Source organism: Protopterus annectens, chromosome 3.part1 (assembly GCF_019279795.1).
Source record: "Protopterus annectens isolate FY-2018-M chromosome 3.part1, PAN1.0, whole genome shotgun sequence".
NCBI lineage: Eukaryota > Metazoa > Chordata > Ceratodontiformes > Protopteridae > Protopterus > Protopterus annectens.
The window spans coordinates 1860779275-1860803341 of record NC_056732.1 but is presented as its reverse complement, the minus strand read 5'-3'; the positions used below and the strand labels follow the sequence as shown (position 1 = coordinate 1860803341).

Sequence of the window (24067 nt, the reverse complement as noted above, 5' to 3'; positions counted from 1 at the left end):
CAAGTTTTTGTAAAAAAAATGAAATAATGTACAGTACCAATATGATGGTGAGGAAGTTAAGAGAAAACAAAGGAGTTATTACACACAGAGGGAGCTGGAGAAGTTTTCCACGGAAGAGGGGTAAGAAGAGAAGCAAGAGAAAAAATGGTGGGTAAAAGGAAAAGGTTTTAGGAATTTAGGTTGGAGCTAGACAGGGGTAGGACCAGGTGTTATGTAGGGTTTACCTTCATATTGTCGATAACATATGATCGACCACAGTCACATCGTTGAACCGTTTCCGCGAAACCAAAACCGCAAAACTTTTCAAATGTCTAATTTCGACATTTACTGCTGCGCCACACCTCTACACCAGTGCTACCATGGGCCGAGTTTTATGTGGGTTCTTGATGTTAAGTTGGATGTGGGTATTGAATTTTAAGTGTTCATCGATGGTGACCCCCAGGGGTTTGGCAGAGGGAACGATGTTAATGATGGAGTTGTTAAGGCTGAAGTGTTTGTCGATGGTGACCGCCAGGGATTTGGAGGAGGGAACAATGTCAATGATGGAGTTGTTATGGCTGAAGTGTTCGTCGATGGTGACCCCCAGGGCTTTGGCGGAGGGAACGACGTCAATGATGGAGTTGTTAAGGCTGAAGTGTTCATCGATGGTGACCCCCAGGAATTTGGCGGAGGGAACAAGGTCAATGATGGAGTTGTTAAGGCTGGTAATTTGAAATGAGTTTTTATCAGTGGTAGTGGATTTAGAGGGAGTGAATAGAAGAATCTTAGTTTTGTTACTGTTAAATGAGAGGTGGTTTTGGTGCATCCATTTTTCAGTGGTTGAGAAGGCAGTTTGAGTTAGAGACTGGAGTTCTGTTCGGTTGGAGGTATAGCAGATCAAAGTTGAATCATCTGCCTATTGGACAATATTGGCATTCAGAATGGCTTTGTGGAAATCGTTAATGAAGATGTTAAATAGCAGAGGGCCAAGTATGGAACCTTGGGGAACTCCTGTGGGGGTGGGAAGGAAGGTGGAGGAGGCTTGGCCCCATTTCACGGCTTGGGACCTGTCTGAAAGGTAGCTGGAGAACCAGGAAAGAGTTTTTGGGGAGATGTTGAGGTTAGATAGATGGTTTAGTAGATGGGTGTGGGAGATGGTTTCGAAAGCTTTAGATAAATCTAATAGAACAGATGAAACTAAGTTACCAGAATCTCGAACTGAATTGACAGAGTGTAAAAAGGAGAGAAGGGCTGTGTTGGTATTGTGTCCAGGGCGGAAGCCGTGTTGGGTAGGAGAGAGCACCTGGTGTTCAGTTAGGAATGGCATGAGCTGCAGGTGTATGCATTTTTCAAGAAGTTTAGAGCCAATAAGGCTATGAAAAAGAACTCATTGAAAGAAAGAAAAACAAACTACATAGAGATTGCAGAGATTACGGACGTAATCAGGCATTCGCAATCTCAACTAATCAATGGAAGCCACGTCAGCACATGAGACTTCAGCAGGAGGAAGGAAGGAGAAACACCAACCGCTATGTCTCCAAGGCGGGGAGGGATCCCTCATTTGATACAGGGGACAGCGAGGAGGAGAATCATTTTCCTAGGTTACCAGAAGCCAGGAATCCGGAATACCTAAGAGAAACATTTTGTGAGTCAGGGAGAAACAACAACAAAAAGAGGTTCAGAAATAATTACGGACATGACTATCATGGGGAATCCCATTATAACTCGCGGACAGTCAAGAGAGGCAAGTGGCATTAGTGTAAATATAAATTATCATCAAGGGGATTATGTAGTAAACTTGTCTAATTATGTTTTAACTACAACAGATTTAGCAGTGCTTAATAAGGGTTTGAAATATATACCCACGTTTTTTCCTAGAATATATGAGTTGAAATGTGATGTATTTAAATTTATGAGAAAGTTGAATTTAAAAGTGTTTTTTGCTCAAAATGGTAATTTTAATAATGATATTAGTGTTGAAAATTAATCTTCTGTTAGTGAAGACAGTTTTGACTCATGTGTTTCGGATTTTGAAATGGATGCGTATTGTAAACTACATATAGAAAGTGTACTGTATAAAAGCGATTTTATACCTGTCTGTAAAGATGACAGTATCCAACAGTTCTCTCATGCATTACATTTTGCAATGGAAATGGAATGTGAAAAAATGAATTAACTGAAGTGGGATTGTAAATATAATTTAACTAAAGCAGAATGGTCTAGCTTACAAAAATTAAGTCAGGATAGAAAGCTTGTTTTTAAACCATCTGACAAGGGGGGTAAATTAGTAGTATTAAATTATGTACAATATTTGAAAATGTGCTATAAACATTTAAATAACAGGGAAGTTTATGCATTAGTTGGGATGGAAAATTACTTAGAAGCAATAGCTATTTATAAAGAACTGTTAATGAAAGGACTGAGACAAATATTTTCCCCACGAAGATGTGTACAAGCGGTTTGCAGTAAAAGAGAATTCAATGGCTTACTCTTTCTGTGCCCCTAAAATTCATAACAACATGGTGGATCCACCCGGACGGCCTATAGTTTCAGCCTGTGGATACTTCACACATAATATGACCCTATTTTTACACACCTATCTTAGGACTGAGGTAGAGAAACTACCTTCTTATATAAAAGATTCATTGCATTTTTTTGGATAAAAATCATTGAGAGAGAGGATTATTGTGTCCGTTTTACTTGGATTACAATTTTTATGACCAGACTGAGCATTTGCTGAAGTTTTATACATTGGACTCTTGTGTTGCTGATCGAGTGTTTTAATAAAATATCGAGGGTAATCACTGGATGCATGTGTTTTGTACAGAACTTGTGGTTACACTAATTTGGTATGTGGTTCAGGTTTGATGATGGTGTTGTTGAGGGAGGTAATGGAGAAGGAGGATTTATGTTGTGCAAGGTGTTTTGGAAGGACTAACAAGAGTTTAGTTTTTTGGGGGGTTTAATATTAATTGATTGACAGTGAGCCCGGACTCTATGGAAGTGAAAGTATCTTGGGTACGCGAAAGGAGTTCAGGGATGGCATTGGCTGTGGTTATGAGGTTGAAGTCATCAGCATATTGTAGAAGGGTTGAGAGGTTAGTAGCAGAGTGTAAGTTATTAGTACAAATGTTGGACAAGAGGGGACGCATGATAGAGCGTTGGGGGACTCTGGTGTTGATGGGCAGAAAAGGAGAGGAGGCGGTTTGCCAGCATATAGACTGAAGTCTGTTAAATAAATAACTAGAGAGCCAGGATATGCAGAAGAGGAAGAAGTGGAGGTCTGAAAGTTTAGTTAACGGTTTAGAGTGTGAGCCTGTATCGAAGGCTTTGGAGAGATCAAGAAATAGACAGGAAAGAAGTAGGTTGTTATCACGGGCTTCTGCCACTGCTTGAATGACTGACAGAAGTGCAGTAGATATGATGTGTTGTGGTCTAAAAGACTGTGTTGGGAGAGAGACAGGAGATTATTTTCAAGCAAGTACTTGAGTAGCTGGGAGTGAATGTATTTTTCAAGTATCTTGGACAGTGGGAATAGTATAATAGGATGACAGTTTGAGGGGTCAGTGGAGTTACTTCCCTTGTGGAGTGGGATTCTGTAAAAGGATTTCCATATGTTGGTGACGTGAGCCTCAGTAATAGTGTAGGCAATAGAGCTGATAGCAATTTTAAGAAAGTGGAGGGGTAGATTTCGACAGAGGAAGAGCAGGGTTTGAGTTTGTTCAATTGGGGTTTGATAAAGGAAATGGGAACAGGATGAAAGGAGAAAGTATTACAGGAAGCTGTACTGTGAGATGGGGCAGGAAGCTGTACTGTGAGATGGGGCAGGAAGCTGTACTGTGAGATGGGGCAGAGAAGAGGGAGTGGGACAGTGATGAGTTAGTCTTTGAATCGTGTCTATGAAATACTTATTTAATAGGGTAGCAGTTTCTGTGGCTGTATTGCGAGGGAAGGGGTTGGGGTACAAGGGGGCACTAGGGTGGAGAATCTTATTGACAGTGGATCAAAATTTTTTCGGGTTAGTATGTGGGCTGCAGTGTTTGGAAGGAAAGAACGATTTTCTTTTTATCTTTGATGATAAGTTTTTTACATGCGTTTCTAAGTTTTTTGTAAGACTGGAGTAGGGTTGGAGTTTTATTCTTTTACCCAGGATTTCCAAGCAATATCCCTCTGCTGTATGGTTGAGCATGTTTTCTTAGTGAGCCAGGAAGCACAGTTAGATTTAACCCAGAGTTTTCTGGATGGGGCCATGCTGTTCAGGATATCTAGAAATATCTTGTTGAATGCAGTAACAGCATCATTAAGGGGGAGGTTATAAAGGAAGGTCCAGTTTATTTTGACCAATGTGGAGTTGAATTTGTTTGGGTCAAATTGAGTCAGGTTACGATGTTCTCTGGAGAGGTGTTCTTTGGGTGTCTTTTGAGACTATCTATGGATATAGGTAGGAGAATGGTCGCTCAGGGAATTGGGAAGTATGCCAGGGGTGTGACTGGCACAAGGATCAGAAATAAGGATCCAGAAGTGCAGTTATTGTCAGTTCTGGTAGGGGAAGATATGAGTTGTTGGAAGCCATACAGATTGATGGCATGAGGACAGGAAGTGGAGGAGAGAGAAGATCAATTAATATTAATGCCACCAAGTATAACGGTTTCATAGGGAATGTTTAGGGTGAGCCATGATAGAAAGTTTTCTAGAATAAGGATGTTGTCACTTGGAGGGGGGGGGATGTACATGGATATGATGGCAATCTTTTTTTATGGGGATTGAGGTGGCAGTTAACAATGAGTATTTCTGCAGGAGCAAAGGTAGGTAAGGGGGTAGAGAGTTGAGAGATATTACGTTGGTTGGAGTAGAGGATGGCAACACTTTCACCCCTTTTGTTTGTTCTGTCTGCCCAATAGATATTGTAGCCTGGGGGTAAGATTTCAGAGTTAGAGATGTGAGGCTTTAACTGGATTTCAGAGAGGGTTAAAATATGGGGGGAGTTCTGGTGGATCCAAGAGTGAAGTTCTGTAGTTTTGTTTACTATGCTTTCAATGTTCAGAGAGAAAACTGTTACGGATTTAGGAGGGTGAGTATGAATTTGGGGAGAAAAGTGTGTGGATGAGGAGCTGGCAGAATGTAGGTTAGGGGTAGAGATGGTTGAGCAGGGGTTGGAATGGATGTCTCCAGCCAAGAGAAGGGTGTGAAAGAAAGAGAGTAGGATGGAGAGAAGGTCTGCAGTAGGGGGAGTTTGAGATTTAGTGCAGCTGGAAAGAGATAAATTTGGATATGTTTTGATTGTAAAGAGGTTAGACGGAAGCATAGGAAATAGGTTAGAAGAGATCTGTAGCGTGTGAGCGTTATTATAGGAGTAGTGACAGCAAGACTGAGTGGGTGCAGGAGTCGGGTATTGAAGTGATGAGTGGTATGAGTAGATGCAGGAGTCGGGTATTGAAGTGATGTGTGGTATGAGTACATGCAGGAGTCGGGTATTGAAGTGATGTGTGGTATGAGTAGATGCAGGAGTAGGGTATTGAAGTGATGTGTGGTATGAGTAGATGCAGGAGTAGGGTATTGAAGTGATGTGTGGTATGAGTAGATGCAGGAGTCGGGTATTGAAGTGATGTTTGGTATGAGTAGATGCAGGAGTAGGGTATTGAAGTGATGTGTGGTATAAGTAGATGCAGGAGTAGGGTATTGAAGTGATGTGTGGTATGAGGCAGATCGGGCTAGGAGGAGGAGAATGGGGATAGTACGATAGTGAGGGGTCACACTGATTGGAGTATTAGGAGAACGGTAACAGTGAAAGGCGTTATGTCTGAGTACAGAAAAGGTTGGGAAACAGGGGTTTGATAAGTGGAGTAGACTGGATTGGAAGGGTAGAGTGCAGGAGGTGGTGTAGTGTACAAGTGGGGGGTAGTAGAGTAGGAGGGGTAGTGATTGATTGGAGAGAAGGGGAGGGGTCTGATTGGAGAGGAGGGGTAATTGGGTTGGTCAGATGATTGATCAGGGTGTGGAGAATATAAATCTAATGAAAGTGGGGGTGGGTGAGAATGGGGTACGTTAGGAGAGCAGAGTGAGCCCAAGCCTAGAGAGGGTGACCGGAGTGGGGTTAGCCCAACCAGGAGCAGGATAAGATGACAAACAATTAGGTAGGTCAGGGGAGAGGGAAAGCCAGCTGTGACGTGACGACCAGGTCTAAAGTTTATTCTCTGTTGTGCACTATTCTTTCTTTATATGTAAAAGTGTGGAAAACAGTACTTAAAGAGGGAAAACACACAGGAAATGTGTTTAGGTTAGTTATCAGTTACCTTCAACATTTTGCTTATTGTAATCATCAATGTCATGGCAAAATGTGACTTGCACTATTGTCTGAATGCATCTGATGTCTTTTCAGACTTTACTGTAACATACATTTTTATTTTAATAGCACCTATCTGAGTTAAATGTTGGTGCAACGTATTTACTTTTTTCAGTCCAACACCATGCAAATTCTTTTCAGGACATCATCTTTCTTATTATGTATCCCTGAATAATGGTTCTTCATAGCAAAAAAATCTGAAAAAACTGATTAGTAGCAAGACAATGCTTCCTTTCATGCTTTTCTCTACAAGCAGTATATATAAGGTATGAATTCCAACTGCATAATATTAACTCTGCACCTTACGGCTATCTTTACTGTTTCTATTACTGTTAAGTACTCTGTAAAATGGCTTCTATTGCATAACCTTTACTGTTTGTGTTTTGTTGACTCAAATTTATCATTTATATATACATTTTCTAGCTAATTCTTTAAAGTGTACACTAGTTATTTCACTCATTCTGCACACTTTCATAGTTTTTAATGAGGACTGCTTCTGGTTTGATCATTATTTTATGGTACTTATTCATGAGTCATGCAGATAGTACACTTACCATAAATGTAGATGTTCGAGTGTACTCACTGTTGCAATCATCACCTGTGGGTTATCCCTGCTGTGGTCACCCTCAGTGGGCCTGAATACCAGAGTCAATGTTATTCTGAGTCAGCTGCTGTTGCTTGTTGACTGATGTCAGGTCATCAGTGCTATAAAGCAAGGCAGCCAACGCCATTACATCAGTATTTCTTGCGCTAACCAGTCAGAAGCTCAAGGAAATATGGTAAAGTGGTCCTGGTGGCTCAAAGCCACCGTAAGAAGCTTATGTCTCCCTAAGAAAAGAGGATATAAGGGGGAAGGAGGGAGGGCAACCAGGACTGCAACAGTGAATACACTCGAACATCTACATTTATGGCAAGTGTACACAACTGTACTATGTTCTTCGAGTTTCACTGTTGCAGTCATCACCTGTGGGAAGATTCCCAAAGTTGAGAGGGGTGGTAGTATTAGTAAGAGACCTAGGCATGGGTCAGCATGCCCTGCAGAACTGCAGAGGCAAACCCTGCCCTAGTCTTAGAGAAAAGAGGTAGGTGGAAATGCTTTGTAAAGGAATGGAAAGCAAGTCCAGGTGGCAGCTTCCAAGATGTCCCTGGTGGGAACTCCTCTGAAGAATGCGGTGGAAGTGGAGGCTGCCCTAGTGGAATGGGTACGAACAGACTTGGGGGTGGTTTCAAATGCAATCTGTAGCAGAAATGGATACAGTGTGATATCCATTTGGAAATGGTTTGCTTGTAAATGAGTTTCCCCTCTGCCCCTGGGACAAAGCTGACAAGAAGTTGGTCTGTTTTCCTGAAGGGTTTAGTATGGCCCAGGTAGTATTTGAGCTGTCTGTGCACATCTAGTGAGTGCAAAATCCCCCCCCCCCCGTTTTGAGGGTTAGGAAAGAAGGTGGGTAGATGTATGGCCTGATTGAGGGTCACATTAGATACCACCTTGGGCATAAAGGAGGGGTTAGTCCTCAGGAAGACCCTGTCTGCATGGAAAATGATGAAGGGCTCAACGGCCATCAGTGCCTGAAGTTCTGAAACCCTTCTGGTTGAGGTGATAGCTAGTAGGAAAGCAGTCTTCCAGGAGAGGCATCTCAGTCCTGCTGATGCAGCAGGTTCAAAGGGTGGTAAGGTTAGTTTTTCCACAATGTAATTCAGGTCCCCAGGCTGGCATGGGTGGCCTTCTGGGAGGTCTTATATTGGAAGCCCCTCTGAGGAATTGTTTAATCAAAGGATGTGAGAATAGAGGCTGATCTGTATCGAAATGAGCTGAAATGGCTAGGCATGGATTTTAATAGAAGAGAAGGAGAGGCCACTATTGAGTAACTCCACTAGGTAGTCCAGGATGGTAGGTTGTGAGGAATTGCCTCCTCTGGACTGGCTCTAGGAGCAGAATATTTTACATTTCCCTGCATAAGATTTTCTGGTGCTGGGCCTTCTGGCCTCTGTGATAATGTCTAGGACATGTTTGCTTAACAGGGGCCCCCTTTTTGACTTTGGAGTATTAGCCATGCTGACAGTTTGAGAGTCTGCAAGTCTGGGTGCCACATCCCCCCCTCCCACACCTGAGTCAAGAGGTCCGAGATCAGGGGAAGCTGCCTGTGGGGCTGTAAAGTCAGGCTGCGCAGTAAGGGGTACCAATGCTTTCTTGGCCAATCTGGAGCAATGAGGATGGCCTTTTGTCTCTCCTCCCTTATTTCAATCAGTACCTTGGGAATAAGAGGCAGAGGAGGGAAAGCGTACACAAAGAGGGAGTTCCAGGGGAAGGTCAAGGCATCCACCTTCCACACTAGGTGGTGATACTTCCTGGTACAGATTTTTTTCAGCTGGTGGCTGAGGTGCGAAGCAAAGAGATCCACCTCCGGAGTTCCCCACTCCTGAGTGACTTGCAAAAAGATTTTTCTGTGGAGCTGCCATTCGTGCGGGTCCAATAAGTTTCTGCTTAAGTGGTCTGCCAGGGTGCTGTTGATCCCTGGTAGATATTGGGCTATTAGGTGTAATCTCAAGGAGGAGGCTGTCAGCCTGAGGTTCATGGCTAGCCTTCACAGAGGGTAAGATTGGGTCCCTCCAAACATTACTGTGGTTTCAATATCAGCAGCAGGGTACCTTTTCAACCTATCAAATTTCTGGATAGAAACTTCCAGGTATTTTTACAAACTGAACTGCAGCAACAGAATTCCTGGCAGCTGCAACTGGAACATTATTCTAACTGTGACTTTATTTATTTTGTATTTCCAAACAGATAAAAGCTTAAAATGAAATAGATTTACTCATTTTGCAAATGCATTTCCCCACTGTAATACCATGGAATATGCAGAGGTTTATCAGGATACTCTGTAGGACAACATAAACACTCCAGATAAGCACCAGCCTTCATGAAGTGTTTAATCTGACAGCCTTAATAAAGAATGCATGACTCTGTACCAAATGACATGCAACTCCCTGTGACTTGGCCATTAGCATATGAATGTATGAATCTGTACCACATACGTTCATAGGTTCATACTAGGCTATCTGCCCTGGGGCATTTATAAGCCTAGCCAGAGTGTGTTTGGCTTTCACCACCCATTTTAAATGAATTTTGCTATGCCCTTTTTCAAGGATGGTATACTGTGCCTCTGTCTAACAGTGACACAGAAGTGATACCCGGGGTAAACCTAAGATCTCCCATCCACTCAAGATTCCTCTTGAAGAGAGTCAATGAGGGACTCTGCCTAACCTGGACTGGGATTTTATTCCAGAGTGAAGGGAGCCTCTGGGTTATGAATCTGTCCCTCCAGCATGTCCTATTTATTTCAGTGCTGAGGTTCAAGTTTCTCAAGCGCATAGCTCGATGGGATTTGGATTTTCTGAGGTGCAGCATGTCCATTAATTCCGGGTTGGACATGGCTTTATACGTCAGGCACAGAGCGCCTCTGAGCAGGCGGTATGCCACTGAGTAGAAATGGAGTTTCTTTAACCAGGCAGCATATGGCATCTGTTTGAACCCCTTGATCCTCTTGGTGAGGTACTTTTGGGGTCTTTCCAGTTGCTGTAGGTGTCTGGTAAGGTACATCCCAAAAGGGGCATTGTACTCAATTATGGGCCTGATGAGGGATGAGTAAAGAGGCACGATGACCTCCCCTGATCTAGATGTGAATCCCTTCATGATTAGGTGGGCTATATAAAATGTTTTTCTAACCATTTTGACCATGTGGTTTTCAAATGAGAGACTGCTATCAACTTGGGTCCCCAGGTCACTAATTACTTCTTCCGTACTTAATGGATTACCACCTATGTGGTAATTTGTGGGCACTTTGTTTTTGCCAAAGGGAATGACTATACACTTTTTGGCGTTTAGCTTGAGGCCATGGCTCTGGCACCAGTTGTCTTACCCGGACAGGGTGTCCCTCAGGACCAATCCTTCTTTTATGCATAAGGTGATATCCAGTGTGGCTCTTAACCAGACCACTCACCTGCCAACATTTTACCCAAATCTGCAGAACAAGGGGGGGGCGGATTCTGAATTCATTGGATGTACAGACAACTACGATTCTACTTAAACAGGGCAAAATCTCTAAGAAAGTCTGAGCAACTACTGGTAGCATTTGCTGCAGGGTCAGAGGGGAAGGCTATATCAAAGCAGACTATTTCTAAGTGGATAAGCCACTGCATTCATTTCTGCTACTTGCACCATGGTAAACCCGTGCCCATGGGAATCAGATCACATTCCACCAGGGCTGCCTCTACTTCAGCAGCTTTTCTCAGAGGGGTTCCAACCAAAGACATTCTAGAAGCTGCTACTTGGAGCTCTGTTCATACCTTCACAAAGCATTATCATTTGCCTCTTTTCTTCAAATCCAGGGCAGGCTTTGCCACTGCAGTTCTGCAGGGCCTTGTAGCCGCCCTTAATGCTGTTTAGTTCCATCCTCCCATCCATAGCTTTGGGATTCTACCCAAATGTAATGACTGCAACAGTGAAACACAAAGAACATAGTACAGTTGTGTACACTTACCATAAATGTAGATGTTCGAGTGTATTCACTGTTGCAGTCTGGGTTACCCACCCGCTATCTCCCTTTCTATACATTTTCTTTCCTTCACTATACACAAAAGCCTTTGTGGTGTATTTGCTTTTAGATAAAGGTAAAGTGTATGTTTCTAAAAGTGCATTTATATATATTTACTGTTTATTTATATACATATATATTTTTGCTCCCCATTTGGGGGGCATTTGATATCTGGTGCAAGAAAAACTGAATAAAATGGCATTGGCTGCATATTTTATACCCCTGACGACCTGACATCATGGAAGAGGAGACAGCAACCGACGCAGGACCCAAGAAATTGCTATTCAGGCTGACTGAGGGCAACCTGCCAGCAGATTACCCAAATGTAATGCCCGCAACAGTGAAACACGAAGAACATATCCCTGTGACTTGGTCATTAGGATATGAATGAATGAATCTGTACCACATTTTTTTTTTTTTTTTTTTTTTTAACATTTGTTGACCGGGAAAGTCCAACTAGGTTCCACAGATCCTGTTTTCAACAGAGGCCTGGGGAGGAATGCTCCAGAAGCATGTCTTTAGAAACATTGCACTAGTGAATGGCATGTAACTCCCTGTGGCATAATTATTAGCATATGAATGCATGAATCTGTACCACATGACATGCAACTCCCCGTAACTTAGTCATTAGCATATGAATGCATGAATCTGTACCACATGACATGCAACTCCCTGTGACTTAGTCATTAGCATATGAATGCATGAATGTGTACCACATGACATGCAACTCCCTGTGACTTAGTCATTAGCATATGAATGCATGAATGTGTACCACATGACATGCAACTCCCTGTGACTTAGTCATTAGCATATGAATGCATGAATCTGTACGACGTGACATGCAACTCCCTGTGGCTTGGTCATTAGCATATTTAAAGTTATAAACTCCATATGTTACAGAAGGAATGGAAGGGAATTTACATGTAAATTACCACAAATAGTCTCCATAGTTATAACAAAACAAAAAAACTTTCACTGCAAGGCAGCAGAAACACCATGAGTAAAATAACTGATATTTATTGACAAATATTAAGCACTTTCATCCAAAGAATTCATCAGAATAAAAAGTGCAGTAAAAAACACATTTAAGTACACTAATAGAAACTTAACAATTAAATTCTTGCCCAATCAACTAACAATTCCAATTCAGCCTAAACACATTTAATTAATGACAAACAAGCCATTATTAACAAAGATGCTATTCTAAAAAGCACTTTATACAAATGGTTTCATTAATACCAGAGTATTTGTCTGCTTGCATCTTAACTTGACAGAAAGTTTCTTTTTTAAGAATTATATTATTCTAATTACCTCCCCTCAAATGTTTCAGAACTGCCTGTAGGATAGAAAAATAAAACATTTTAAAAGGTTTACGTACAGTGGATGTTTCACTAGTGCAATGTTGCTATCTTTTTTCTATATAGCAAATAAATGTTCCTTTATTCTAATACTTCCGGTCATTCCTATATAGAAGGAGTACAAACAGGAGCTTATAGCAATATATACCATCCCTGTGCTGATCACCTACAACATTATTATTAATTAAATGTGTTTTTAGACTGAAATGGAACTGTTGGTTGATTAATCAAGCATTTAATTGTTAATTATGCATCAGTGTACTTAAATGTGATTTTTACTGCACTTTTTATTCTGATGAAGTGTTGTGACATAAGTACTTAATCTTTGTGAATAAATACAAATTAAATTATTTTACTTGAGGTGTTTCTACAGTCTTCCAGTAAATGTTTTTTTTTATTATAAGTTTGTTTCTACATTCTGTGGAGTGTTTTTTTTCTTCAGTCTCCATAGTTCAAATTATGACTATTAGTTCAGTTAACTTAAATCAGGAAAACATTAAAAAATACAATATTTTACCCAAATTAATTCAGAAGTAGAAAAAGTATTTTATTTTCACTAAAAACATGTTTTTAAATGATAAAATGTAGAAAAGTAGAGTTACTGTTGTGCTTAATACAGTGTCAAGATGATGTAGGACATGCATTTAAGGATTTAAAGCAATAATATAGTTTGTGCAATGAAAATCACTGTTTGGTACACAGCTACTACTAGTTACCGGTTTTGTATTATTATTGTCAAAAGAGACATTAGGTTATGCCTGGAATTCCCAATGATGGGTTTCTGTGTAATCATGAATTAAAAAGTACAAAACCCCAGAAATATTAAACAGCCTAAAGGAACTGGAGATCTATGTAACACACTGCACTTTCATTGTCAGAGAGGAATAAACACTTGACCACAAGGTTCTTCTAACCATGTAATACTTGCATATAATAATAGTACAGGAGATGAAAAGTACATAGGTTCATAGGTTCATACTAGGCTATCTGCCCTAGGGCATTTATAAGCCTAGCCAGAATGTGTTTGGCTTTTGCCACCCATTTTAAATTTATTTTGCTATGCCCTTTTTCGAGGTTAGTATACTGTGCCTCTGTCTAACAGTGACACAGAAGTGATACCCGGGGTAAACCTACGATCTCCCATCCACTCATCAAGATTCCTCTTGAAGAGAGTCAATGAGGGACTCTGCCTAACCTGGACTGGGATTTTATTCCAGAGTGAAGGGAGCCTCTTGGTTATGAATCTGCCCCTCCAGCATGTCCTATTTATTTCAGTGCTGAGGTTTAAGTCCCTTGAGCGCGTAGCTCGATGGGATTTGGATTTTCTGAGGTGCAGCATGTCCATTAATTCTGGGTTGGACATGGCTTTATACGTCAGGCACAGATCGCCTCTGAGCAGGCGGTATGCCACTGAGTAGAGCTGGAGTTTCTTTAACCGGGCAGCATACGGCATCTGTTTGAGCCCCTTGATCCTCTTGGTGAGGTACTTTTGGGGTCTTTCCAGTTGCTGCAGGTGTCTGGTAAGGTACATCCCAAAAGGGGCATTGTACTCAATCATGGGCCTGATGAGGGATGAGTAAAGAGGCACGATGACCTCCCCTGATCTAGATTTGAATCCCTTCATGATTAGGTGGGCTATATAAAATGTTTTTCTAACCACTTTGGCCACGTGGCTGTCAAATGAGAGATTGCTATCAACTTGGGTCCCCAGGTCCCTAATTACTTCCTCTGTACTTAATGGATTACCACCTATGTGGTAATTTGTGGGCACTTTTTTTGCCAAAGGGGATCATTATACACTTTTTGGCGTTTAGCTTGAGGCCATGGCTCCGGCACCAGTTGTCTGTTTCTATGAGGCCCTTTTGGAGGATGCTTATGTCGGTTGGAGAGTCTATTATGGTGCCCAGTTTGCAGTCATCTGCGAACTTGATCAGCCACAGTCCTTCCATGTTGGCCTGTACCTCCTAGAAATATATACCGAACAAGAGAGGTCCCAAGACTGAGCCTTGTGGGACGCCACTTGTAACTGGTTTGGAGTCTGACATGGCTCCAGCTATTCTAACCATGTGGGTTCTGTCCTTGAGCCAGTTTGCAACCCATCTAGTGACATAGGGGTTTATATTTAAGCTGGTGAGCTTATCTATAATGCCCGAGTGGGGTATTGTATCGAAGGCTTTTGCAAGGTCCAGGTAGGCTGTGTGGACCACCTTCCCCTTGTCAATGGCCTTGGTGACTGTTTCAAAGAAATCGACCAGGTTTAAGAGGCAGGATCTGCCCTTAACAAAGCCGAAATGGGTAGGATCCAGTGTCTGTAGGTCCCCAATATCTTTATTTATAAGGTCCATGATGATCCTTTCCATAGCTTTGCAGACCAAGCTAGTGAGACTTATAGGGCGATAGTTTCCAGGATCCGTTGAGGCACCACCTTTGTGGAGAGGGACCACTGTTGCTGTACGCCACTCTTTGGGTACATATCCTGTAGTAAGGCTGAGATTGAACAGTAGTTTTAGGTTTGGGTTTAGCTCTTCTTGGAGTTCATGTAGGACGCAGCCCGGGACACCGTCTGGTCCCATTGATGCTGTGTTTCTTGCTTTGGAGAGGGCAGCTCTTACCTGAGCATCTGAGATGTCAGGGGGGCAGCACTCTGCTGGGATAGATATTAGCCCTTTTGGTGGGGAGGTTGCGCTGAACCTGTCAGCTAGGATGTTGGCAATGTCTGTGGGTTCGGTGTATTTTTTGTCATTTTGGACTAATTCTGAGCATATCTGGGAATTCCCACTCAGGTTCCTAACGTAACTAAAGAAAGCCTTGTGATTATCCTTAGTGTCCTGTGCAATTTTTTTCTCGAAGCTAGCCTTAGACGATTTTATGAGTGCACATAGTTTTTTGCTGATACTGATCAGAGATGCCTTCCCTTTTTGGGATTTTTTCTCTGTCATGTAGTAGCTTCCTCCTTCTATTGTATAGTTTGTTTATGGCTGGGGTCCACCAGACAGGACGTCTGCCTTTGGAGGATTGGGTCTTGGTTTTATTTGGGATTGCATGATCCATGCATTCCTGAAGGAGTTCATAGAATGCTTTTATAAAGGATTTTGTGGTCTGGGCAGATATCCACAGGCCGGGCTTTGAAGGATTCCACCTCGGTTTTGAGGAGTGTGAAATTTGCTTTAGAGAAGTTTTTCACTGTGGTTTTCTGGGCATGGGGTGGGGTCGGGATGTGAATATCCAGTGAGATTAGTTTATGGTCTGATCTTACCAGTGAGGGATACACTTCTGGTCTGGAGCATAGAGTCCCCATGTTGGTGATGATCAGGTCCAGTATGTTTTCCCCTCTTGTGGGAGTGGTAACAAGTTGTTCCGTAGCATTTGAGTTTATAAATTCTAGGAACCTTTGGGCTAGGGTGTTGGAGCTAGAGTAATGCTCCCAGTCTATGGTTGGGTAGTTGAAGTCACCCAATATAATGGTGTTTGGAGAGACCTTCATATTTTCCAGTGTTCTCAGGAAGGCCGAGTGGGGTTCCTGGGTTTGGGAGGGTGGTCTGTAGCAGGCTATAAACTGGAAGGCAGTTTTACCCACTGTTAGTTGCACATGGATAGTCTCTGATGCTTCGTGCTGTGCCACCAACCTGGAGGTGTGGGTATCTTTGACTAATAATGATACTCCCCCTCCTTTTGTGGTTCAGTCCAAGTTTTGGGACCGAAAAGCATGGTATGAGGTATAACCTGGTAGTGCTGGGGTGCTCTCGAGAGCCTTGAACCAGGTTTATGTTACTGCACAGATATCGATGTTCTCCATGCTCAGGAGAGTTTCGAGTGCGTGCATCTTGAGGTTTAGACTTCTGGCGTTGAGTAGCATTACTCTTAGTTTCTTATCCCTTGTGATACCTACGGAGGTGGGTTTGTCTTTTCAGCCTTGCCTAAAAAAGGCACTATGGGGGTAGCAAGTGCCTTTGCCAATATCCGAAAGCCCAGGGGTGACAGGTGCAAGCCGTCCCTAGCGAAGCATCGTGGCTTGTCGAGCATGTCATCCCAGGCTGACAGGCATTGGATCCCCTTTGAATGACACCAATACTTAAGCCAATTGTTGAAATTGATAATCTTGTCTTCATACTGTGGCATCATGAGGGTAAGATGCTACTCAAGGTCAGGGTCATACCGGCCTGGGCTACATGCTCAGAGAGCTCCTCTATGTCTCTTTTCATGTAGTCCAGGGAGGTACGTCTCAGGTCATTCACACCAGCATGGACAATGACTGAGTCATATTTGTACTTGCCTTGGAGTGACCTGAGTGCTTGTGTTATGTGGCGGATCCTAGCGCCCGATAGGCAGCTCACCGTGACCTTCTCCTTGTTCAGCCTGGTGAGCGGGACATCAGTGTGCCTGATGATAGAGTCACCTATTACAAGTGTATCAGGTGTGTTATTTAGCCTTAAGGGCTGTGACTGTTCGGCACACTGGCTTTGTGAGCTATGTGTTGCACGTGTTTTGTTTTGGTGTACCTACCATAAATGTAGATGTTCGAGTGTATTCACTGTTGCAGTCATTACACTTGGGTTATCCGCCGGCAGGCTACCTGCAGTCGGCCCGAGTTCCAAAGTCTTGGTCCGGCGTCGGTTGCTGTTGCCTCTTCCCTGACGTCAGTGCACCAGGGGTATAAAAGATGCAACAGATGCCATTTTCTTCAGTTTTTCTTGCCCCAGATGTCAGGTGCCCCCAGATAGGAAGGCTGGAAAAATAAAATAATGCCAAAAAGCATGCATGAAGTAATATAAATATTTCCTTCAGCTACAAGCAAATACACCACACAGGTTGTATAGAGTTGAGAAGTACAGAGAAGTCCCAGCAAAGTAAAGGGGGATGGTGGGTGGGTAACCTGGACTGCTACAGTGAATACACTCGAACATCTACATTTGTGGTAGGTACACAACTGTACTATGTTCATTGTGTTTCACTGTTGCAGTCATTACACTTGGGTTGAATCCCAAAGCTGAGGTTGGGTGGCTGGGTCTAAATAGGATATGGAGAGGCTACCAGGCCTTGCAGAACTGCAGTGGCAAAGCCTGCTCTGGATTTAGAGTAGAGAGGTAAGTGGTAGTGCTTGGTGAAAGTGTGCACTGAGCTCCAGGTTGCAGCTTCTAAAATGTCTTTGGTTGGTACTCCTCTGAGAAAGGCTGCTGAAGTGGCTGTTGCTCTGGTAGAATGTGGCCTAATGACCTTAGGCACTGATTTGCCATGTTGTGCATAACAGAAGCGGATGCAGTGTCCTATCCATTCTGGAATTGTCTGCTTTGTGATAGGTTTTCCTTGTGATCCTGAAGCATAGGCTACAAACAGTTGCTCAGTTTTTCTGAAAGCTTTTGTTTTGTCCAGGTAGAATTGTAGCGGTCTGTGTATATCCAAAGCGTGCAGAAGTCTCTCCCCTTTATTCTGGGGATTTGGGTAGAAAGTTGGTAAATGAATGGTTTGGTTCAGGGCCACATTGGAAACTAATTTAGACATGAATGTTGGGTTTGTCCTGAGAGAAACTCTGTCCTGGTGAAAAATAATGAAAGGTTCCACAGCCATTAATGCCTGTAACTGATACCACCCTTCTTGCTGAAGTTATTGCTAGGAGCAGAGCAGTTTTCCATGATAAGAATTTTATATCAGCTGTGCTGGCTGGTTCTAAAGGAGGCAGTGTGAGTTTTTCTAAAACAAAATGGAGATCCCAGGTTGGTACTGGTGCTCTCCTTGGGGGTCTTATGTTTTTTGCCCCTCTGAGGTACTGTCTTAGTGGAGGATGTGAAAAAATAGGAGGTTCCATATTGTAATGAGCTGAAATGGCAGAGGCATGGATTTTAATAGATGAGGAAGATAGGCCTTTGTCCAGCATCTCAGTTAAGTATTGTAAAATCTGAGGTATATTTGGAACAAGTGGGTTGAGCCCTTGTGCCTGGTTCCAAGCACAGAATCTCTTCCATTTTTCTGCATAAGATTTCCTAGTGCTGGGTCTCCTGGCTTCTAGAATGACATCCATAACAGCTTTAGAGAGAATGCAGTCTAATTGGCTACATTATCTGCCATGTTGCCAGATTTAAGGTTCTGAGTTGACTGTGCAGAATCTGATTGTTTTGTTGAGTTAGAAGATGAGGAATTTGAGGTAAAGGCCAAGCTGGGCCCTGAGACAAGCTCTTTAGGATTGGGTACCAGTGCTGGCGTGGCCAGTCTGGGGCAACCAGGATCATTTTTGGCCTTTCTTGTCTGTCTTTTATGAGCACTTTGGTAAGAAGAGGCATTGGTGGGAAGGCATAGACTGCCAGAGCTTTCCAGCTGAATGATAGAGCATCCACTTTCCATGCCTGAGAGTGATAAGTTCTTGTGCAGAATTTCTGTAGTTGGCAATTGTGAGGGGAGGTAAAAAGATCTATGTCTGGGCATCCCCATTTCCTTGTTATCATGCTGAACACCCGTGGATTCAGTTTCCATTCGTGAGGGGCCCATGAGATTTCTGCTTAGTTCGTCTGCCAGTGTGTTTTTTGTTCCTAGCAGGAATTGTGCTTGCAGATGTACCTGATAGGTTAATGCTGTTTTCCACAAGGTCATGGCTTGCCTGCATAGGGGGTAGGAATGTGTGCCCCCTTGCTTGTTTATGTACCACATAACTGTGGTATTGTCCATCTTTATTAGTAGTTGTCCTGGATGTATTAGGTCCTTGAAAGCTGTCAGGGCATTCTGTACTGCTAGCATCTCTTTCTGATTGATGTGGAGATGCATTTGTTCCTTGGGCCACGTGCCCTGAATACATTTCCCTGCCATATGTGCCCCCCAGGCATAATCCGATGCATCCGTTGTTATTGTCTGTTTGGCTGTGGGTAAGGTGAAAGGCTGTCTCTTGTTGTGGTGACAGGCCTGTGACCACCATTGAAACTCCTGTTGTAGGCAAGGAATTAAAGTTATGATTGTCTCCTGGCTGTGACAATGTTGAGACCAAACACTTTTTAGGTACCATTGTAGTTTCCTCATATGCAGTCTTGCATATGGAATTAGTAGAATGCAGGACGCCATGAAGCCCAGGGCCTGCAGAATTTTTCTTGCAGGGAGATGGGTCTTTATTGCCATCAGTTGAAAGTATGGAGTCAGTTGCCTTTGCTTGTCTGGTGTGAGATAAGCCATCTGGGCAGTTGTATTTAAGCTTGCACCCAGGAATATTATCTCTAGAGAGGGCACTAGTTTTGATTTCTTTTTGTTTACTGTGTACCCTAGGTAAATTAGTGATCTTTTTACAAATGCCAGATGCTTTAGTAGAACTTCCTTGCTCTCTGCTTGAATAAGGCAGTCGTCCAAGTAGGGATATATTTGAATTCCTTTTTGTCTGCAAAATGCAATTACCAGTGCCAGGCATTTTGTGAAGACCCTGGGCGCAGTAGATAAGCCAAAGGGCAGTGCAGAGAATTGGTAATGCATAGAGCCTGCTATTAATCTGAGGTATCTTCTACAAGTTTGTCTAATTGAGACATGCAGGTATGCCTCCTTGATGTCCAAAGTAACTAGCCAAGCCGTCTTGCCCAGCATGGGTAGAAGGTGCTGTAGAGTTAATATTTTGAATTTTGGAACATCCAGGAAAGTATTTAGGGTTGACAGGTCCAGCATTGGTCTCCAGGCTTTGTCCTTTCTGGGTACTAAGAAAAGTCTTGAGTAGAATCCTTGCCCCTATTCTTGCTGTGGCACTGTTTGAATAGCTCCCATGTCCATGAGAGCCGCAATTTGTTTTTGCGCCTCTGCCCATTGGCTTTGTGGCAGGTCTGGCACACCTCTTGATTTTGGAAGCGTGTGAAAGTGGAACCTGTAACCTTGAGAAACAATACTCAGTACCCATTTGTCTTGGGTGATTATGTGCCAATTTTTTGAGAAAAGTGCTAGCTTTCCCCCTAGGGGTGCTGCCAAAAGGAAAGTGCTTGGCATCTGTAGAGGGAAGTCATTGGGACTGTTTCCTATAAGGTTGTGATTTGTCTTCCCCTCCTTTGGGGGCTGAAGCACCCCATTGTGTAGGTCTGTAGGAGCCTTGGGGCTGAGATCTGCCTCTTGGGCGTCTGTATCTGCCTCTTTGTGGCCTGTATGACACTGGAAAGGACCAATTTTTTGAAGGCCAGTTTCTGCTAAACCTGGGTGGTTGAACCTGTAAGAAATCCTTTACTGTTTGCATTGATTTTGCTTTATCCTCCATTTTCTTTAACACCTCTTCTGCCTTATTACCAAACAAAGTATCATGCTGTCGTGGAGCATCCAATAATTTAACTTTAACATGGTCAGGTAAACTTTGTTCTTTCAACCAAGCATGCCTTCGAATAACAGAGCCTGTAACTGCGGCTCTACAAGAAGCCTCTAATGAATCAAAATCACATTGTAAAGTATGCTTTCCCACTTGTTCAGCTGCATGCAATAAATCCTGCATTTCCTTACGGTCAGGACTTTCTGAGATTGAAACCATTTTCTGCTTTAACAATAACATGAGATACTGCTGATATTTAAGCATGTGAAACTGGCAATTTAAAGCCCTTACAGCTAAAGTAGCAGAAATGTAAACTTTTTTCCCCCATCTGTCCAGAGCTCTGGAATCTCTATCCGAGGGGACAGGATTTTTAGCAGTGGAAGCCTTAACCCCTATAGGTCCCTGAGAAATTGTTTCTGGATCTGCAGCAGGGTTTTTGTAAAGAAATTTATGAGAGTCAGGGACCCTGTAGTACCCGTTTGGCTTGACTGGTGCAGGGGGTAAAGAATCAGGAGTCAGACTGGATTCAGAAAAAACATCATCAACAATATCCAGCACAGGGGGAATAGCCAGGGGCCTGTGCTGGGGCAATAAAAGAAAGTCTCTGGGCCTTTTCTTAGATTCTGAACAATCCTGGCTTTCCCAATGGAAATGCTCTCTCATGGTGTGCAGGGTTTCCCCAAAATAATAATCCTCAGGCGGAGAAGCTGAAGGTATTGACTCTTCTGCATCAGAGTCCTCATAGGGAGGGAGAGAGTATCCCTGGTCAGAAGAGGAATCAAGAGGAAACTGAAACCTGGTCAGAGGAATCATAGTCAGTGTCTTGCCTAGGCCTTTTGTCAAGAGGGGGATGGGAACCCCTGATTAAAGTAATTAGGTCTTCGGCCATTTTAAGCATCTGCTTCTTTGGCATGGATGACTGTTTAGTAGAATGCTGTACTTGTTTCTTTGTCTTTAATGGTGTTTTTAACTTTGCCTTGGCTGCTGTAGTGGGCTTAATTGTAAGCTGTGAAGGTCTGAAAACACCCTCAGAAGCCGATGCCTGCTCAGCAGCTCCAGACCCATCCGAGGGAATTGTTTCTGTAGGTCCAATACCTTGAGTTTCCACAGGCCTCGGTGTCTCCACATGGCTGTCATCTAGGGCCTGTGGCTCTGAGGTAGCAGGTGTCAGGGGGTGCGAAAGTGCCTCACTGAGAACTGGCGACTGGCCTAGAAGAGGCTTCGTCGTCGTTTTTGGACCTCGGATGCCTGTCCTTTTCTTTGTCTTTGCGTTTTTTATATATTCCGGTCATCGGTTGTTCCGACGGCATTATGTAGTTAAACCTATGGCCAAAATAATGTAAATCAAAATCAAACAACGTTTAATAGTGCATTTGTTGAATCTAGCACAAAACCGACAACTAGTAACGTCGTGGTCAGGGCCTAGGCAAGGAATACAGTAAGAGTGAAAGTCCTTATGAGGTATTTGCTTCCCACAAGAAATACAACTATTAACTTTTACTGACATCGGTCTGGAGCAAGAAAAAGTTTCCCCAACGGGGTACTTAGCTTTATTGAAGACTTCGGTTCTGAAACTCAATTTCGAAAATCTCAGGAGTCGGCTGTCCGGCACTTGCGAACTGCTTTTGCTTCAGGCACCGAAGACAAGAAAGACTGAATAAAATGGCATCGGCTGCATCTTTTATACCCCTGGCGCACTGACGTCAGGGAAGAGGCGACAGCAACCGACACCGAACCAAGACTTTGGAACTCGAGCCGACTGCGGGTAGCCTACCGGCGGATAACCCAAGTGTAATGACTGCAACAGTGAAACACGATGAACATGTGCAATCCTCAAGATAAGATGGCACTTCTAAGAAGATTTTTGCACTGCCATTGTTGTGTTGTAAATCAGTACACTATATTACCATGTTACTGAAAGAATTCTTATTGCAAAGAAATAGGAATAATATTTGAATGTTAGTCAGTAATGATGTACCTTTGAGATCCCATTACCTAAAGAAATCATGTTCTCATAGTTCCGCACCATCACATCCCGGTGTAACTCTTTGTCCTGTTCACTCAGCATCTTCCACTCCTCACTTGAAAACTCAACAGCAACGTCTTCAAAGCTGTTTGGCACCTGAAAACACACATAATTTACTTGTTCTTCAATTATTATGCACAGAGATAAACATAAATGGTTTCAACAGGAATGTAACCAGCTATGTTAAAATGTTCAGTTGTACTAGATGGTAATTTGTCAAGGTTAAGAACTACTCCTTTCTTCCTGTTCAGTGTCAGAGTTGTAAAAACTCAACTATCTCAGGAGTGGGTTAACAATCAGAAAATGAGTTTTGCTCAATCAGTATAACATAATCTCTGCGTCTTACTACTAATTATACTGCATAATGACACTAATCTGTATAAAGAAGAAAATTATATGAATTTATATTCCTGCACATAAATCACTGTTTTCATATTAACATCAAAGCAAGTTAAAGACTTACCATAATGACTTATCTGCATGGCTGTGGTTCACCTTACTCTACTGTTAGGACTGCAGCTCTAGTGTAAGAACAGTCACTTCAGCACCAATACAAACTTTCCTGGGCTTTAACTCCTTCCCCTTATATAATACCTAATAGCTAGCATACCACCATCACTTGCCAGCTCAATTACATCATATCCACCACGCTACCATCACTCCGCATCTCAGTCACCTCAGCACCAATACAAACAGGCTTTAACTGCTACCTGTTACATAATATCTAATACCTGGCAAGCTACCATCAGTTACTAGCTCAGGCATCTTAGCAACAACACAAACAGTCATCAACTCCTCCCCCTTACATAATGTCTAATGCCTAGCATACTACCATCACTTGCCAGCTCAGTTGCTAAGCCAAACAGGCTTTAACTCCTCCCACTTACATAATCCCTACCATGCCTCCATCACTACCCAGTTTTAATTAGGCCACTCAGAGCACATTCAGTTCATGTTTATTACCATACCCACATCCATAGTCCCCCATCTTCCAGGCTGGGGGATGATGGGTGGGACTGTAGGAGCATGAACCATGACAAATCGGATCTATCATTACACCAAGTACATAGTTTTCATATCTGTCATGGACTGGTCCATCCTTCTCTTATAATTAGGACAGAGACCTCAGCAGTCAACCAGGGTGGACTTATGAGAAAAGAAACTGGAAAGCAATGGCCCCAAATGCCACATGAGACCTAAATATTACATCCAGCATGTAAAGTTTCAGTAAAGTTGCCCACAGAAGCCCATGTATTGGAAACGTAAATATGATTAACAGATGCATTATGGAAAAAGGCGTGAGAGATGTCTCAGGAAATACACTTAGAAACCTTCTTGACAAAGTTGCTTTAGAGACTTTCATGGCACACTTGACAATCTATTAGCAGTAAATGAATCAAACAGCTGCACATCCTTCCTAATCCTTAGTCCAGTGAAGGTATAACAGGAGCTATCCGTAAATATTTAAACTTTGAAGCAGGTATTCTTCCTTGTCAGAATGATTCAGAAAAACTGAAGGAA

At 42.8% G+C, this 24067-nt stretch overlaps 1 protein-coding gene across 1 annotated transcript in view; it reads right to left on the bottom strand.

Moving 5' to 3' along the window:
* Positions 1–24067, bottom strand: part of LOC122798773 (zinc finger protein 436-like) — a 338902-nt gene that overhangs the window by 214862 nt on the left and 99973 nt on the right. Inside the window, exon 2 of the mRNA XM_044067883.1 lies at positions 22516–22642. Coding sequence (XP_043923818.1) covers positions 22516–22642 — 127 coding nt within the window. The remainder of the gene's footprint in view (positions 1–22515; positions 22643–24067) is intronic.